General features: G+C 48.6%; 1 protein-coding gene across 1 annotated transcript; it reads right to left on the bottom strand.

Annotated features, from left to right (window-relative positions):
• Positions 1 to 6,193: 6,193 nt before the first annotated feature.
• Positions 6,194 to 13,866, bottom strand: LOC123171240 (uncharacterized). The gene is made up of 7 exons (XM_044588828.1): positions 13,348 to 13,866; positions 12,997 to 13,139; positions 9,838 to 10,088; positions 8,103 to 8,685; positions 7,486 to 7,539; positions 7,199 to 7,353; positions 6,194 to 6,811 (listed from the first exon to the last, which is right to left on the bottom strand). The coding sequence occupies exons 1-7, from the start codon at positions 13,864 to 13,866 to the stop codon at positions 6,495 to 6,497; spliced, it is 2,022 nt and encodes a 673-aa protein (XP_044444763.1). The 3' UTR covers positions 6,194 to 6,494.
• Positions 13,867 to 19,011: the final 5,145 nt, after the last annotated feature.

Raw genomic sequence — 19,011 nt, forward strand, 5'->3', positions numbered from 1 at the left:
ATGGATGCACATATAGCGCACACATCCACCCGGATTTGCCCTAATCTTTCGGTTCAGCCTAGCTAACTAATTACTGATGAACATCCTTTATAACACTAAACTCCCTAATTTTAAAGAGCCCACAATCAATTGAGATTACCAATTAGAATTGGTTCACCCGATTTTGACCGAGCCACCAATTTCTCAAAGCTCCGTCATTCAATTTCTTTATACTATACAGTGTGCTTCCTAATTTTTAAGGCCTCGCAATTAATGAGTTATTCAATTTAGAATTGGATCATCCGATTTGACCGGGTCAACAATTTATCAAGCTCTTCCATTCAAATCTATTTAGTCACTATGGTCCCAAAATTTGAAGCTCTATCATTCAATTGAGACATTCAATTTTGATTTGGTTTATGATTTTGACTGGGCCAACGATTTTTCAAATCAATAAGCAACAACCGACTTATAAAAACATATCAATCCCACGCACCCTTGCATCACCTAGAAAAAAAAGTGTCACCGTATGATATTATAGTATCAATATAGTACATGCAACCACCAATACAGAAAATTCCCCACATAAATATAGGTTAGTTAGCGGATAACAAAGAATCACATCACGGAAGACACACCTAATCACCTCATTATATAAATAAAAATAAAACACACTCTATCATCTTCCAAACCCGCCAAACTAAATATTCCATTAGTTATAAAATATAAGTGGTATTAGCTTTTTAGAAAATCAAATTTCTTTAACTTTGATCAAGTTCAGAGCAAAAATATCGACATCCACAATATTAAACAAAAATGGTATGGAAATTCATTTTGTGATGAATCAAAAAAATCGATTTGATATTATGGATTTTGATATATTTGTCTACAAAGTTGATCAAACTTAAATGTTTTACTTTTAAAAAAAGTAATAGACCTTATGTTTTGAAAGAGAGTGGTTAGTATTTTAAGAAACCCAACAACACGAACGGCGCAGCAACGCGCGCACAACCCTTCTAGTATTTGTGATGCTCGAAGTTGGCCGTGAGTTAAACGCAACATGAGTAGTGCGCCAAATTAGCAAGACGACATGACCGGAACAAGTGGTGTATTGTTTCATCTTTGTCACAACACTTGTTGCCCGGCCATCTCTGCGTGGTCATGTTGTTTTTCGTTAACACAACTTCCATACACATATACCACACCAAATTTATTTTTTTGGCATCAAACCACTTCGTACGTCTGTCTCCCGGGTCGCCGCCGCACACCAAAGACCTCGTCAATGCAGTCAATCCCCTCGCCACCATCAGAGGAGGCCGTCCAGCCGCAGATGGCGGCCGTGGGGCGTCCTTTTCCTCTTCTCATGCATCTTCTTCCCCACCTCCAACCCCAGTCTTAAATCACCGTCATGGCCGCCGCCTCCCCCTTGCCTTCCCGATCCACAACGTTGTCGGGGCCTCAATGTTGCCTCAGGTGCGGCGCCATCACAGCCAAGGGCAGCGGGCCTAAGCGAGGTTCATGGGAACCTTCAACCGCACAATACAACGACACAATTGGCTACGTCCGGTAAGCGATTACTAGGGTGCCATGGTTGACGTTCTTGGCGGTTGTGGTTGAAGAGATCGACAAGGCTAGGAGGAGAAAGAACCCCAACGGATGGGGAGAAGGTGATGCTTCACTGCTAGTTCCGCGAACGCGGTTTCATTTGCATATATCTATGTCAAAATTACTCAAAAGCGTGCGCGTGGCGACCATAAGCTAGACAATCGGTGTATTGCAGCAGCGTTCTTGGCAAGTGGGGACAGCAACACACGGAGATTTTGTTTTTCGTGGTGTTCTTTTAGGTACCAAGTCTCGATTTCTGAAGTGAAAACTCGGGTTTGACTTTCAATGGTTGTACCTGGCAATGGCTGATCTCTATTGGTTTCCTCGCTCAAGTCATTGTTTGAAGATTAATCGGACTTTCTCTAGGGTGAAAACCCATTATCTGAACTTGATGGTTGATCGGGCGACGACGGCTAAGGTTCCTCAAACCGGTCTTTGATTCCCTCCACACCTTAATAATTGAAGAGCCAGCGATAATGGATAGGAATGATGAGGTGAGTGTTCCAGCTTCTGAACCAAATAGTTCTTATATTGGTCCTCGACTACTTTACCTGTCTGAAGTAGAAAATTTCACTCTTATGAAAGTCGATCTTTAGGGCAAACTCAAGTATGGCGCGGCGACGGCAGCTCTCCCGACGAAATCGGAACGAGCCGTCGGACGCCCCCGGCGTCCCCCCGCCTCTCTTACCCTAAACGCGTGACGATGGACGACTCGCCCAAAATAAACGATGCACCCCTGTGTGTGCATTGTGTCCGTCGTGCATGAGAAAATAACAAACTTATAGAAAAATGTAAGTGGCCTTGGGAAAAGACCCGAATGCCAACAGATCTCGGGTTGGCACACAGCGGCTCGCGTCGGAGCAGCCAGGCCCGCCTGCCAACATATTCGTACCTGGCCGAGCGGTTCGGCCACACCAACCGGGTATGCCCTCCGTGGGCCCTGTTCAACTCATCGGGCGCGCGGTCGGTGCGTCATCACGGGGCCAACGAAGCAACCCAAAAATACATAGTATAGTGCAAATGGTACTGACAGCCGAGTACCACATGTGAGACAGCTCCGCGGGAGTAACACAAACCCGGCTGGCACGAGCCACCGCCCTCCCGTGCCCGGGTGGGGCCAAGAAAGCAGCCCAAGACAAAACCGCACGAGGCGACGGTGCTGACAGCTAGCCCCACGCGCGCGTGAACCGGTGTTGCACATGCCATGCAGGCACTCGGTTAGCGCGCCTGTCGCGACCGACCCAGCCCAGGGCGAGGACGTCGCCAGGTGAGTCCGGCTGGCCCGTCGCGCGCAAGGTAGCTCACGGGCGCACCCAACGTCGCCCAATGGTGGTGGCCTTGGCACGCATCCGTAGTCCACCCATGATGGACTACAGAGCGGGCCGCTCGGGCGCGCGCTGTCCAGGCAGATCGGATGTCATGGAGAGTCCTGAGGACCTCGCGGCACACTACCACGGAACGGACGACATGGAGGCTCATCGCCCTCGAAGAGCCGTAGGAGGCAGGGTAGTCTAGCATCCTTTATAGGAGTAACAGGCAAGACATAAGAATGCAACTTTAAAACGTCCATCATAAAGAGAGGTGATTTAGTAGCATGGAGATGTCTATAACCACAAAATATAGTCTTTTGGCCTCCTAAGGGCATCCCTAGCAGATCCCTTACAAGTTATGTATGAGGAGAAAAAGAGTTAGGGTTTAAGGGGTATCTAGCAAATCCCTTATATGCATTTTCCCCTAAAAATGACTTGCTTCCCCCAAACCTCTTCCCACTTGCTCATTTTTAGTTCAGTTGCGGATCTTTATTCCATCTTCATGGTGCCGTCGCTGTCTCGCCTTCCTGAGCAGAACACAAACCCTAACAAAAATCAAAGAAACGACAAACAACAGAGCACTCCCGCCGGCCTTTGCCAGGATCCACCGCGCCCCCATGGCCCTAAGGCCACAGGAGTCGAGGCGGACCTGCGGCAGCGTCGGCGAGAGGCACGAGCCCTAGCTTGTTTTAGGAGGAGTAGGCGGCGGCGGCTGCGTTATATACCCAGACTCTGACTTCAATGGTGGGAACAACCTCAGCACTCTTGCGTGAACACGAACAATCATTCTATGCAAAATTTCATGTATGATAGTGGTCGATCCCTCGGGAGTGACATACGTTACTTTGGATTTTGTTCACGCGGTGATCTTCTCTCTCTCTCCAAAAGTATAAACCACCATTAATACTTTTTTTAGATTGTATGCCTTAAAAATCTCTATCATGATATTTAATGATATTAATATATGTCCACACGCATGCAAATATATATTTAAGCACTATATATAGTTAACGAATTTAAAAAAAATGAAAGAGAAATTTTGTTATATCATGATTTAAATTTTGAAGAAACAAAATTTTATTGACATACATTAAAACTACATAACAAACCGAGAAAACTATAAATATTATTTGGCAAGATTCTTATGTTGTTAACTAGTATGATAGCTAAGTAATAGAAAAAAACTAATTTAAACTATAGTATTATATAACTAGTTTAAATAAGTATAAAAGTTTATTATAATAATATATTGCAGATAATTCTTTTATCAAACATTATACACACATTCGATGTGGTTAAGCATATCCTATTTAATAGGGAGTCAAGTAAATCGAGTCGACGTACCATGCACAAGAACGGCAGCGGCGGAATGAACCCCATTCCCAATCCCATGTGCGAGGGGTCCGGAGCTTACCGCGCGGTGGAGACAGAGCCGGAGAAGTGCTCCCCATGTAGCGGCGTTGAAGCTTCCTGAAGGCGGAGACGACAGCGGCGGCCGAGGGCTTCCTGCGCAGTGGACGCGGAAGCAGGGGAGAACACACCGCGCCGTGAGATTTCCTCAACACGGACGCCGAGACAGCGATGGCAATGGCGGGGCCTAGCGCGGTGGATGCCGCGGAAGCAGAGTGCGCGGCGAAGAGGCGCCTGATCCATCGAGGTGGAGAGGGCGGGCCTGAAGAGTGCGCCGTGCGGAGAGCCGCCTGCGCGATGGATGCGAAAGCAGGGGAACGTGCCACGCGCTGTGGAGACAGAGGCGAGGAAGGGAAATGGGGTCCGAGGAAGTCGAGCAACTCCGGCGTGGCGCGGGCGGGGGAGAGCGTCTCGGTCCCTCGAGGCGCAGACGGCGGCGGTGAAGCCTGTGCCGCGTGGCGGAGGCGGAGGCGGTGAAGGAGGGCATCCCGAAGGTCGGAGATGGAGGATGAGGCGGGGAGAGCGCGCGGCGCCGAGCAGATCTGGGCGAGGGAGAAACCTCGTCCCGGCGCAGTCGAGGCTCATGGTGCCGGAGGCGGAGGCTAGCCTCCCGCGCGGCGGCGGCTGAGCCACACGCGGACGCCGGGCGGCCCATCATTCCCCCGCGGGTGAGTTCGATCAGAAGAAAAGAGAGGGAAGCCGGAAATCATCCTTCAAACCTCAAATGAGTTGTTGCTGCGGGCGGGTGGACCCCTAACCACATTCCCCCCCACCCCCAGCCCCCTCCCTGTGGGACTCACCCCCGCAATGGACACCAGATTGTTCGACCCTGCTTATGCAATACCACGAAACACAAACTATATTTTTCGGAGAAAAAAATTGTGAGTTGCACAGTTTTAGATTGTTCAACCCTGCTTATGCAATACCACGAAACACAAACTGTATTTTGCAGGGAAATTTTTTGTAAATTGCACAGTTTTACTTTTATTCTTTGAGAGCTAGAAACTTAGTTGCCCGTTTTTGTCATGGGTGATGTTTAAAATTGTTGGATTTTGATTCAACGGTAAATCCATCTTTTTATTTTGTGCTTTCTCTCACCATCATAGCTTAGTTTGCCTCCGCCGCACACGGCATCTGCCTCATCATCCAGTCAAATCTTTCCGAAGCAAAAGCAAGAAGCCAAGAAGAGTGATGATATAGGGAAAGCGTATGCGGCGGCTTAACATGTGGTTTACAGTCTCATGGTCTGTGTTTCATGGTTTTTGTTGCCACCGTCGATTAGTGGCATTTGATGTCGTGTGTCGAGGTGTTTACGATGGGCGTAACTTTTGCGATGGTCTGATCTATGTGTCAGGAATTTGAAGTTGTAGCGTGTTGGGAGAGTTTGGTGGTTTGTGTACACGGGATGGAGAGTCATACTCCGTGAGTAGTCCGCATGTGGTCAAATTTGCATTGTTTCTCATCAACTTTTCTCTCTTAGTTAATCGATGAAGCAAATCTTTTGCCTCTTATTTGAAAACAGAGGCACTGGTACCCGCGAACACGATATTTTGATATTGCTCCATTTTCTTGGTCATCACATCCTCTCCCATGACCCTGAACTTCTCCTGCTCAATGGCAACCTTGCGCTCCTCAAGCTCCTTGAGCTCCATCCATCCAGGTGCCCTTTCTTGTTTTCTCTTAGCCTCCATTTCCTTGTTGTGATCATCTTCATCTTCTCCTTTCTTTTAGTCTCCTCTTCTCTTGCTTCTTGCCCGGAGGCCTCATCTGCATTCGCGCCGCCGATATTGGAGTGGAGAAATGCCTTAGGGGATGAGAAATGACTTGACTCCCAAGTTAAGATAACAAAGGGATCACATAATTAGGGCCTGCTCCAACATTACTCAGTCAAGGCACACCTAGTCCCACCATACCATACCATACCATACCATAGGAGCATACATATATATATGCAGTACAAGCAACACGTCCTAACAAGTCTCAAACCAGCTACCGAACCTATATCTGGGGGATACTACGGCCTAAGCCATTGCCTTGGGCATCATATTCACAACACCAAAACTCGATGCTTCGGGCATCCGATCCGATCTGATCAACCACGTCCATCGTGACTCCTCGATTCGACGTTCGCCGAGGACAAAATGAAACCAAACCCACAGGAAGACCCGGAGGAAGCCGCCGCCTCCGGGCTCACAGCAGCACGTGCTCGACGTCGCTGGGGAACCGCTGAGGCTGGCCGCGGCGTGGCCAGCTGGGTGGAGACGGTGGACGGATCGACGCCGAAGCTTGCTGCATGGTTCTCTTCTTGGGCTCTTCAGACGACGCCGCTCTCTTCTTGCGCCCGCTCCATGACGGCACTGCTTGATTCAGATTTCTCCTGTTGGTGTGCACAGGTGCTGCTTCAAACACCTCAGGCTCGTTGTCGAGGTCGACGGGGTTCGAAGCTGAAGCCCCCATCTGAAGCAGCTCTCTGCGAGTAGGAGGTGCTGCCCAGCACAGTGGATTCACTGAAACAAAGAATAGCCACACATACAGAATTATGTCAGGAAACAGCAAGCATGATTGGGAAAAGAATATGTATGCATCACATTGCCAAGTCAGCAACAAACATTATAGATGGTACGAAGACCAAGAATGACGTATGTAGAACAAAATAAGTGCAACTCATGCACTCGTTCATTGCTCCATGCTCATTTAACAATTTTCCTTGGAAGACGCATATTAGTAACACACATGTTTCCAAAAGGCATTTGTCACGGTTACCATTTCCACAATCATACTTGATTTGAAGTATGCACTATCTGGCAGCTGAAGGGACTGGTAAGAAAATATTACTGAAAATGTATAGCAGAAAGGACTAACGGTACAGCAAATCTTAGACTGAATTCACACACCTTCAACTGGCTCAAGAATGTCCGGTAATTCACGAGTTGTTGCTGAATATTTACGCTTCCTGACATAATCTTCTTGCAGAGGCTTTGGGGTAGCAAACGAGAACTGGCCTAAATAAACCCCTTGTCGAACGTAGAATGGATTCTCTGCCAAGTACCTGAAACATCAAAACGGTGATTGTGTCGCTTCTGGGAAGAACTTTCCATAATTTGGGTATGTCGTGCTAGATCCATTGGGTGCCGTAAGTAACAAACAGTAGGTAAAACAGAATATGAATTCATCAGCTAACCTCTCAATTTCAACCATTGACCTCAACGTTGTCCCAGCCGGAGAAGTGTAATACCTGAGAGAAGCAAAATAACTCAAATATTGCTATGATAAAGTATGTTGCGTGTTGGAATACCACAAGCAAACAACTTTGGAGAACAGATTTCATGATTACTAGAGATTTAAATTGGCATCACCAAAACTAATAAAACATATAAATGGTTGCTCAACAGCAGGCAGGGTTATCCTCCTTTTCGGGGAAACAATGGCTGTCAAACTGACATATTATAAGAGGCAAATATTTTATGCTATTAAGAAGCATGAAGTATTCCTTGAAACGAGGCGTGGAGTACAGTAACTGTGTAGTTTCATGAACCAAGTTAACAGGAATAAACCACAAAAGGGCATGCTAGTCTTTACCAGTTGTAGCTAAGCTAAGAGACTAATCAAGAACCAGATAAAACATTCCATGAACGATACGGTGCAAAAGCTATCAAGTACAGTAGAAGGACTAGTTTCTCAAAAAACAAAATACAAAAAAAAAACAGTGGAAGGACTGAACATGGAAATGACCAAAAGACTTATTAATAACAAATCACAGGTATTAGTGCAAATGCAGGAAAAGGAACAGTGGCATACACATCTGCAAACTTGCTGCAACCCTCCCCCCTGATTCTGACCTCCCTATTCCAGCCAACAGGAGTTTGGGCAATGTTTGGCTTGTCAATTGCCCACACCCTACTTCCATCTTGTGACATATCTTCTGGGTCATCACATGATAAAACACGGTTCCATTCACGAGCCCTTGCACACACAAAAAGTTCCTCGGAAATAGTCTCACGCAGCTCTTCATATTTCTCCTTTGTTGGAACGACCCTCCATTTGAAGCACTGAGCGCACTGTACAGTATAGTGCCCAATAGATGGTAAAACTCTGGAGTGTCCACCATACTTTGTCTTCGGGGGTATTTGCTGCAGTGGAGTAGAGTCATATATGGGCTCATCTAACTGGAATTCCCTCCGCTGGCGACGTGTGGTCTGCGGATCATAAAGGACAAGCTGCTTTGATGTGTCTTCTTCAATTGAGTAATCCTTGTCAGTATAGTCATCATCATCATCACTGTCACTGGTAATAAGCCTCTTTCTTGAACGCTTGCGAGGATGAACCATCCCTTTCTCAGGGTTATGACCTCGAAAATTCCTCATGGGATAACTCTCTTTTCCTGTAACAATGGCCAAAAGGTTCAATAAACAAAAACATGGTTTGAGTACAGTTATCACACATTGTTCCAGGTAAAAAAAAAACATGCAGCACAATCAATTATATCATATCGTAGTTGCAAGAAATCAGTACATTTCACAACTCCACTATTTACCGCCGTCAAAAACATAAGACAGAAACGCGACCAATTCTATCATATTAAATATACCTGTAAGGCTGTACTAACTACAACTACAAGTATGCCTTTGGTAGGACTACATTACCTCATAATCATCGCTGCACTCAATAAGTGAATTCAACAAAATTAGAATGACTATTATCCAAAGACTATTTGTAAGATGCAGTTATGCAGTGGCATGCAAGATATTGCACATTTATATTGACGGAGAACACCACATTACACTAAAAAAATTCTGAGGCACAGTATCAGGCGAAGCAAATGTAGTATCAAAACACAATGAGTTCCCTGGATGCTTTTCATAGGTTAGCATCACACAACCTAACCGTTTGGACGGCTCGGTAATAATGCCATATTATGTGTAAATCAAGCAAGTAAACAATGGTGCTGACATATCACAAATATATTTCTGCAGGAGGTAAGAAACCAAACTCATAGAAATAACGGCAGCAGTCAATTAATTGATACCCCATCATCCATATAAGGCAAATTACAAGCGTTAGATATTGACTAGCGAAGGCATGTACACTGCATGTTTATCAATAAATGCCCATACCATACGTCCATGTTCCAAAGCACATAATTTCCCACACAGTGATGTGAACAAGCAGAATCAAGGGAAATACTAAAGAGAAGTGGTTACACTAATACGTAAGTGTTTCAAGACCCAAGCTGCATCGGTAAAGTACTGAAGTCCAACCAACCTAAAGCCTTGCCTTTTCTGAATAAACTAGTGCTGCCAATTTTAAGCACACCAAGTTTAATCATATGAGGCACAAAATAGTGCTGCCCCTAAATCGCTAACGTGGGCAACAAAATGGCCAAAAATAAGCCACCACATGTCACCCAATCAGGCTCCCTGAATCCCAAGCCATGCATCAGGTACGGTGGACCTCCGACTAGCACGCGCGGTCACGGACGGAGAGAGAGAGAGGAAGGAGGGAGGGAGGGAGGGAGGGGGAGGCGCCGACGTACGCTGGGCCGGCGGGGGAATGCGGCGGGCGGCCGGAGAATCCGAGGCGGAGGGAGCGAGGAGGCGGGTTGCCGGCCCGCGAGGAGTGGGAGGAGTGGGTGCGCGTTCTTTCTGTTGCGCTCCTCTCTCTCTCCACTGCCACTCTGCAGGCAGGGAGGAAGGAAGGAAGGAAGGCAGCAACAGCAAGCGAACTCCCTCTCCACGCGATGAAAAAGGCAGGTAGGTGGGCGAGGCCTCTTCAATGCGGACCGGGCTGCAGAGTGTTCATCAATGCGCTACAGTGCGGCCGTCAAGGAGTGTGCGTGCCGCCGTGTGGGGCGTGTGGGTGAACCGAAGGTGGGGAAACGTGCCGCATGGCCTGTGCTGCTGTGCGGTGCGCCGGGCGCCACTCACCCCACCCGCGCCTGTTTTTTTTTACGTAAATAACTTTATTTCTCAAATGATAGCGAGGTGGTTTACAACAAGTTGAGAAATAAAGTCCGAGATTGAGCTATCCCAAAACTCCGAGAGTCTACTAGAGAGGGAGTATTTAGCTATACAATCAGCTACTTCATTTGCTTCCCGTAGGCAAGCAATGATTTCATAATGAGCAACATCTAATCCCAACTTTTTTCCTTCAAATACAATAGCTGAATCTTGTCCCAACTATTCTTCCATACTAAACGCTTGGACCGCATTATAGCAATCAGATTCTATCTGGAAAGTATTGCAACCGATCTTAGAGGCAAGATAGAAGCCATTACGGATGGCCATTATCTCCGCAGATTCTGCTGTTGTCACATGCGGTATAAACCAGCTAGCTGCAGCAATGAACTCACCGCGCTCATCCCGCGCAATAGCCCCCGTTCCTCCATTCATATTCTCATAACAAAAGGACGCATCCACGTTTATCTTCACTACTCCCCTTCCCGGTTTCTGCCACATGTGATCACGCTTTCTTATGGGCTGATTCACTGCGAGTGAACGGTAAAAGTTCGTGGCCAGGACTCGGATTGAAACAGCTGTCCGATCTGGTGGTGGGATGTGTATCTCCTTTACTTTCTGTCTCCTCTGCCACCATATGTACCAGCTAGCCACTGCCATTAGCTCTGCCATCGGTACGCCCTCTGTGCTTTCATCTTTATACATTAGAGTGCTCATCGTGAATGAACCCGATCTGTCCTGTAGAGCTGCGTTTTGAATCTCAGTTTTTAAGCCGAGTTTCTCCCAGATCTCCAAGGCTCGAGGACATTGGAATAAACAATGTTGCGTGTCTTCATAACCAATCCGGCAGACCAGACACCGCCCGGATACTGGTATATGACGCCCTGCAAGGGTTCCAAAACATGGTAGCACTCCTCGGATAACTTTCCACACAAAGTGCTTGATCTTCCCAGGTACTCGAAGAGCCCAAACATGCTTCCATATATCCTGTTCTCGGCTCCGTTGTGGATAAGACAGATCCATCTGATGCCCAAATTGATGTTTAAATTCTATGTGATAAGCCGATCTAACTGTGAAGTTTCCATTCCGGTTATAATGCCATGAAACAAAGTCATCCATGATATGCACTCTCAGTAGGATTTGTAGGATTCTGTACACATCGACCGGCCAAAAGACATCGCGAACCAACACCTCATCCCACTGACCTGTATGTGGATCAATTAACTCTTCCATTGTTGTCAACATAGTGGATCCCCGCGGTGTTATCATTTTCCGGGACTCACTTGTTGGAACCCAAGGATCTTGCGAAATGTTTATATGTGATCCCGTACCCACTCTCCAAATACATCCTCGTTTGAACGTTTGAATCCCAGCAACGATACTCTGCCACGTAAAGGAGGATCCCTTCTTCGGCCCTGCATTCAATATGTTTCCATCTGGATAGTATTTAGCACTGAGAACTCGAGCACACAAAGATTCTGGATTCTGGATCAGACGCCAACACTGTTTTGCTAATAAAGCAAGATTAAAACTGTGAAGGTCTCTAAACCCCAGTCCTCCTTTCCTCTTTGGCATGCACAATTTCCACCATGCAAACCAATGCATCCGTTTCTTCTCCTCACCATCTCCCCACCAAAACCCTGCCATTTCATCTGTTATTGCCTTACAAATTCCTTTTGGCAATTTAAAAACTGACATAGCATATGAGGGGATTGATTGGGCCACTGCTTTCAACAAAATTTCCTTTCCTTGTGCAGAAAGTATTTTCTCCTTCCACCCTTTAATTCTGTGACAAATCCGGTCAATCAAGTGCTGAAAACAATCACTTCTGTCCACACCTACAATTGTAGGAAGACCAAGGTATTTGTCAGATAGTGCTTCTGTTAAAATGTCAAGGGTCCTGCATACATCTTCCCTGACGGCAACATTTGTATTGGGGCTGGAAAAAAACACTTGATTTTGCCGTACTGACAAGCTGTCCAGAGCTTGCACAATATACATCTAAAACCCTCCTCAAAGCATTTGCATTCTGTGTATTGGCCTTCATAAGAATGAGAGAATCGTCTGCGAAAAGCAAGTGGGAGATGGATGGTGCATTACGACATACTTTGATACCTTCCAAGCCACCCACCTCTTCCTCATGGGCCAACATGCTCGATAATCCTTCAGAACAAAGCAGAAATAAATAAGGGGACAAGGGGTCGCCTTGCCTTAATCCTCTAGTAGGTATTATCTCATCCGTTTCTGCACCATTAAACCTTATCTTATAGCTTACTGAGGAAACACACTCCATTATCATCTCAATCCAACCCGGATCAAAGCCGAGTTTTAACATCATTTGCTCCAAGAAACTCCACTCCACAAGTTCATATGCTTTCATCATGTCTAACTTGACTGCACAATACCCATTAGAGCCATGAGTTTTTTTCTTTATTGCATGAAAGCATTCATACGCAATAAGCACATTATCTGTTATGAGTCTACCAGGCACAAACGCACTCTGTGTGGGGGATATGATCTCGGGAAGAACTTTCTTTAACCTGTTCGCATGCATTTTAGAGATGATTTTATATACCACATTGCATAAACTGATTGGCCTGAACTGTGTTATTACCTCTGGGCTATCTACCTTTGGTATTAACACAATATTTGTGTGATTCCACCCTACTGGTACTTTCCTCATCTGTACTGCTTCGAGAACCTCATCAGTGAGCTCCTCCCCCAAAATGTGCCAAAACCTCTTGTAAAAGACTGCATGTAAACTGTCCGGCCCCGGTGCCTTCATGTCTCCAATTTGAAATAGTGCTTTTTTGACCTCATCTCGGGTGTATGGAGCTGTTAACATGCTGTTCATCTCAGGCGTTACACGTGTTTTAACAGTCTGCATCAATTGTTGATCACAAACCACACCATTAGAATGAAAGAGACCATCAAAATAATCACGAATCAGTGGACTGAGGTTATCATTCCCCTCGGTCCACCCATTATTATTATTACAGAGTTTTTTTTATCATATTCCTTCTCCTCCTTGCTGAAGCAAATTGGTTAAAATAATTTGTATTACGATCGCCTTTCCAAAGTCATCGAACCCTACCACGCTGGGCCCAGAAGATTTCTTCCTGGTCCAGTAGATTTTCAATGAGGACCGAGAGTTCTTTCTGCTTCGCCCTACCCTCCTCCGTATATGGTGCCTGCATGAGTGCCTCCAACTCCTTCTGAGCTTTGTTAAGTCGGGCTCTAGGCCCTTTCAAAGTCTTTCTATCCCAATCATGCAAGTCACAATGGACTGAGTCAATTTTTCCTTTCACAGATGGGTGCAAGCCTTGCTGCACAGCCTTTTGCCAAGCTGTCCTTACAACTTCTTCGACAGTTTCCTCTTCTAGCCATCTGGCCTCAAACTGGTGCTTGAACTTGGGCCTGTTCTCCACGACTCCAGAGAGATATTCAGTGTCTAGCAAGATGGGTCTATGGTCAGATTTCCCCATCTCCAAGTTACACAAACCTGCATACGGATGCATACCCATCCATTCAACGTTTGTAACAGCCCTGTCCAAGCGTTCCTTCAGTCCACCCCTAAACCAAGTGAACTTATCTCCAACATACCCCATGTCCTCCAAGGAGCAGTCGCAAAGAGCATCTTGGAATGCAACTAGTCGGGAGTGGTGTCATGGTACCCCTCCCTCCTTTTCAGAAGACAGTAAAATTTCATTAAAGTCACCAATGGTAACCCATGGGAGCCTTGAGTGTGTGTGTAGATCTCGTATGTACCTATAGGTACGATCCTTGTGCTCCCAGCTAGGTTCTCCATAAATTCCTGTTAGCCCCCATATGTTCCCATTTGTCTCATGGACATTCACATCAATTCCTGTAAGAGTGGTGGTTTGGGAGTAGATCCTAACCTCCTTCTTCCAAACCATCAAGAGCCCACCCCTTCTTCCATCCGGACTTGGTACAACTATTTTTTCGTCCATACCAAGCCTCCTCCTTAACGCTTCTGCCTTTTCATCATCCAAGTGTGTTTCAGATAGAAAAAACACATCGGGTTTATGCCGCCTGTGGATATCCAGAAGCGACAGAACTGTCGGGGCGCCTAATATGCCCCGACAGTTCCAGCTAATGATCCTCATTGCTCCCGGCGATCACCCACAAGGGGTGTCGCCGATGCATCAACCTGCGGGTTAGCATCACTTGAGTTCGCCCTCAGTCTCTTTGGATCATGGATCTTCTCTGGTGTACTCATCTGACTCTTGTCCACCCTGTCACTTCTTCCAGATTCCAGCAGACCAACTCTCTCGTTTACAAAGCCTGGCGGTGGAGTTAAAACCTCCCTCCCTCCATTACTTGTCACTGAACCATCATCTCCAATAAGTCTCTTTTTTGCCATCGGAACAACAGCCCCCTGGTTATTCATCCTCCTGTCTAGCTCCATGTCATTCTGGCCTTTGGGATTTGGGTCCTCCGGATCAACTTGTTCTCTGTCGAGCCCCCCATCTCTTCCCCTAGGCCTTCCCATGTTCGTCCTTCCCCTACCACTTCCAGATCCACCAGAGGGATCATCATAATTCACCAGGAGCCAGTCCCCCCACTGGCAGTCCTCTGGGTGGTGGAGACCATCCCCACACTCAGTAACCAGGTGTCCAATCAGACCACAAAAGTCGCAGAAGTCAGGAAGCTTTTCATATTCAACAGGATACCTTTTGCTTTCCTTCAATGTCAACGGAACAAACCGAACAATGGGGGTATCCAGCATTATATGGACTCGAGCCCTCAAATACTTTGCTGGGTTTATACGCCCCTCATTGACTATGACTTTGATCGGGGGGATTCCCACTTTTTTAGCTATTTTCTCAGCAATCTCCGTTTTCTTCATGAGACCATCCGGTATGCCAATAATGCGTGCCCACACAGCGGTACGATCGAATTTATACTCCTCGACGTTTGACAGTCCATCATATTCTTCCAACACCACAGCGGCGTTTCGAAACAACCATGGGCCACCATTCATGACGCGATTCCAGTCACCTATGCAAAGGAATTGGGTGAGGAAGATGTTTGGTTTCTTATCCTTGAAGATCACTCCCTGCGCCGGCGCCCAGGCGTTCCGCATCACCTTATACAAAGCAACATGACTAAAGGGTTTGGTCGTATGAACCCTAAAAATGGCGATCCAATGAGTTTCTTCTATTAATCCTTCAATCTCTCCCGACAGGTCCAACTCCTCTTCCTCCTCCCCATGGAGGTTCAGCCCTGAAAACCTGTCTTCCAGATTTGCTTCTGATCCGGTCGTACTTCGCCCACCCCCACTTCCCGACGCGACGTCCTCCGGCGCCTTTCCACTCCTCCTCTCCGCCATGCAAGCCGTCAATAGCAGTCAAGAACTATCTGGGATCGCGCACAGGTCAACACAATCAACCCTACGCGAGATTTTTTCGGTGTAGATGTGATATATGCGGAACCATAGCGGCGCGCCGCAAGGGGATATGTGGAACCCTAGTCGCCTAGGGGAAGTTATCCGCACCCCACCCGCTCCTGTTATCTCGCCCACGATGACACGATCTAGACTGTTGGGGGGTTTCCCAGGCCAACTCCACCGCACGACCCCAAATCGTCCGGGGCTGTCCGTTTGAGATAAAACGGACATACGAGACGTCCCAACGCGCGACCCCATCCTAAAAAAAGTCTGTTTCTTGTCCGCCTCGACCCATTCTCGGACCAAAGTTGGTCTGGGTTTGGGTCTGAAACGGACACGCCCGGACGTTTTCTGCGTGGTCCTCGTCCGCCCCTGTCCCTTTGCATGTGACCCCCGGCCCACCTGTCATTGGAACCAGATGGGCCCGGCTGCCCACCCACCTCGTCCTTTTCTCTCTCCTTTTTCTCTCTCTCCCTCTCTCTTCTTTTGCAGCTGGCGGCCACCTCCACGCGGCCACGACGGGGCGGCGGGGCGCGGCTGCGAGCGTGGTGGTGGGCGATGGGCGGCGGGGCGAGGTGGGCACGGGCTTGGTGGTGCGAGGCGTGGCCGGCGGCGAGGAGGGGTTTGGCGCGGGCAGCTGGCGGCGAGCTGGGCGCGCGCGAGCCGTGCGCGGGCGGCGGCGGGGCATGGCATGGGTGGGTGGCAGTGCAAGGCCGTGCATGCGCGGGCGCGTGGGCGGAGCGCGCAGGCGTGGCCGAGTTCGTGGCTGGGCGCAAGCGGGGCCACAGGGCACGAGCGCGGCGTGGTGGAGGGTGCGGGCGGGGGCGCGGCCAGCAGGCGAGGCGGGGCGGGGCACGGCGCGCGGGCGTGTTGCGCGAGCGCGGCCAGCAGGCGCGGCGCGGCACGCGGGGAGCGAGTCGGGCGGGGCAGGACGGGTGCGCTGCGGGCGGGCTCGCGCGCGGGCGTGCACGGGGTGAGGCGGCGCGGTCGCGGACGAGGCGGCGAGCGGCGCCGTGGCAGGCGGCGGCGAGGAGTTGGCGGCGGATGGGGCGCGAGGGCGAGCTCGGCACCGGCGGCTGCACCGGCGGAGCGAGGGCGCGGGTGTGGTGTGGGCGGGGGGGCGCGGGGCGCGGCTGAGGCGGACGTTTTGGGGTCGGTCTGCGCGTTGGGCGCCTCCAACTAAACCCGGACATGCATGTCCGTTTTATCACCCATTTCCATCCCAAACGGACCGAATCCGGACAAAGCGGACGTCCGTTTGGGGTCGTGCGGTGGAGTTGGGCTCAAATCCAAAATCAGGCGGTTGTGCGAACCAACCTGTGGTTGGATGGTTAGAGGGACTGTGGTATCCCCAGCCTATCAGGGTTCTAATCCTGGTGCTCGCATTTATTCCTGGATTTATTTCAGGATTTTCGGTGATGCGCATTCAGTGGGAGGAGACGTTCTCGTCGACGCGAGGTGCCTATGGTGACTTCGTAAATTTCAAGATGATATGCCGGCTCAGTCTTTCGGAGGTGATCATAGGGGTAGGGTGTGCGTGTGTGCGTTCATAGGGATGAGTGTATGCGCGTGTATATGAGCGCTTGTGTCTGTACTTATGTTCAAAAAAATCAGGCGGTTGTTTCACCGGCTGTTTGGAGAGATAAATACACCCATGGTCACCATAGTTTCGATGGAAGCATGATACGGTCACTGAACTTTGGAATATGCTTAATACGGTCATTGCATACAATGTGACGTGAAAATACGGCCATTGTAGCACGTACACGGTGGGTACAACGCGATTGACCACGTGTTGACCAGTCGTCCAGGCCAGGTGGCGACCCCGCGGAGGCGTCGCCGTCGATATTTTGCGTTGAGCCCCCTAGCCATCACGGAATCCGCCCATTCAACCTTCCCACACTCACGTCGCCTCTTCGTCTTTGATTGGGAACAGGGGAGCGGCTGCATAGGCGACGCCGCCCCCGGCGATCGTCGACAGTGCAGGCAAGTTGAAGCGCGGAGCTCCTCAATGGTTGCATAGGCGGCGGCGCCGTGCGTGTTCTTCTCGTGGGAGGCGTCGGGGATGGCCCCTGTTCGTCACGCAGAAGGGGCGCCACCCCCTGTGTACAGTAAGTATCCGCCCCCCCATTGGAACCCAAGCCTTTGTGCATTTTGATCGTCAAAAGACCTCCTTTTAGGGCCGCATTTCCATCTAAGATGTGTTCTAGTTGCAAGGTAGGACCGAGTGTTTTAGGGTTTTCACTCAGGATTTGGGGGTTAAGGGAATTGGGGCTTAGGGTTTTTGAGAGTTAACCAAATTGAAGCTCTCATCCATTGTGATGCATGTAGTACTGTTGTTGTTGTGTCAGGTCGTCGAAGCAGCAATTTTTCGGTGCAGATCAAACATGGTGGATTTTTTATTGGCGAAGGCAGGAACCATTCTTATGTGAAAAGGGTCACCTGGTCTCCTATTATGATTGAAAATCTTGTGGAAGAAATAGGTTATGAGATGGCAGGGAGGCTTAAGGTTTTCTACTGTGTCCCCGTCCTTACACTTAGCACAAATGGTTTCAGGGCAATTACTGTTGATGAACAGGCTGGCAGAATGCTCGTGTTTCTTAATATTGGTCACCACTTTTTCAGCCTATATTTGAATCATGATGATAGCTTCTGTGTTACCCTTAGTGAGGATAATGTTGTGAATCATCCAAGAGCTAGTGTGCCTCCAGTTTTCAGCCCAACAAGGAGAGTGCATAGCAATGCAGAGAATGCAGAAGCTGAGGTGGAGCAGAGCGACGGGAGGGAGAGGGTTAGCACTACAAAAAAAAGACACTTCCGTGATGATACGTGTTTGTCACAGTAGGTCGCGTTTTTTGTCATGCCTGTACATCCATGACAAATTTATGACAGAATCAAGATAGTCATACCTGTGCTGTCGTAGAAGTGTTCCATGACATTACCAAAATTATCATCATGGAAGTGTCCACTTCCATGACGATAAATCGTGCGTCACAGAAGTGCTTTCGTCAAGGGTGACCGACACGTGGCATCCACCGTAACGGAACGCCGTTAAGCTATCGGGTCGGGTTTTGGATCCGATAACCCATTAACAGCCCCGACCAATGGGGATTTTCCACATGTAAAATCATCATTGGCTCGAGGAGACACGTGTCAGGTCCGCGTTGGCACAGTGTCACTCATCCAATGGGCGAGACGCGCCTATGATATGTTGACACGTGGACGGGCCCATCAAGTTTAAATGGGCCGGCCCAACTGAAGCCCCACAAGATTTTGCGGACCATAATGGGCCGGCCCAGCTAAAGGCCCACGAGATTTTGCGGACCATAATGGGCTGGCCCAG

Source organism: Triticum aestivum, chromosome 7D, assembly GCF_018294505.1.
Source record: "Triticum aestivum cultivar Chinese Spring chromosome 7D, IWGSC CS RefSeq v2.1, whole genome shotgun sequence".
Lineage (NCBI taxonomy): Eukaryota > Viridiplantae > Streptophyta > Magnoliopsida > Poales > Poaceae > Triticum > Triticum aestivum.

Coding starts and splice junctions, on each gene's coding strand:
- LOC123171240 (XM_044588828.1), bottom strand. CDS start 13,866: ATGGGGTATGTTGGAGATAAGTTCACTTGGTTTAGGGGTGGACTGAAG. Junction 10,089..12,996: donor CATGCAGTCTTTTACAAGAG/GTTTTGGCACAT, acceptor AACACTCTGCAG/CCCGGTCCGCATTGAAGAGG. Junction 7,540..8,102: donor TGCAGCAAGTTTGCAGATGT/GTATGCCACTGT, acceptor TGCTTCTCTCAG/GTATTACACTTCTCCGGCTG.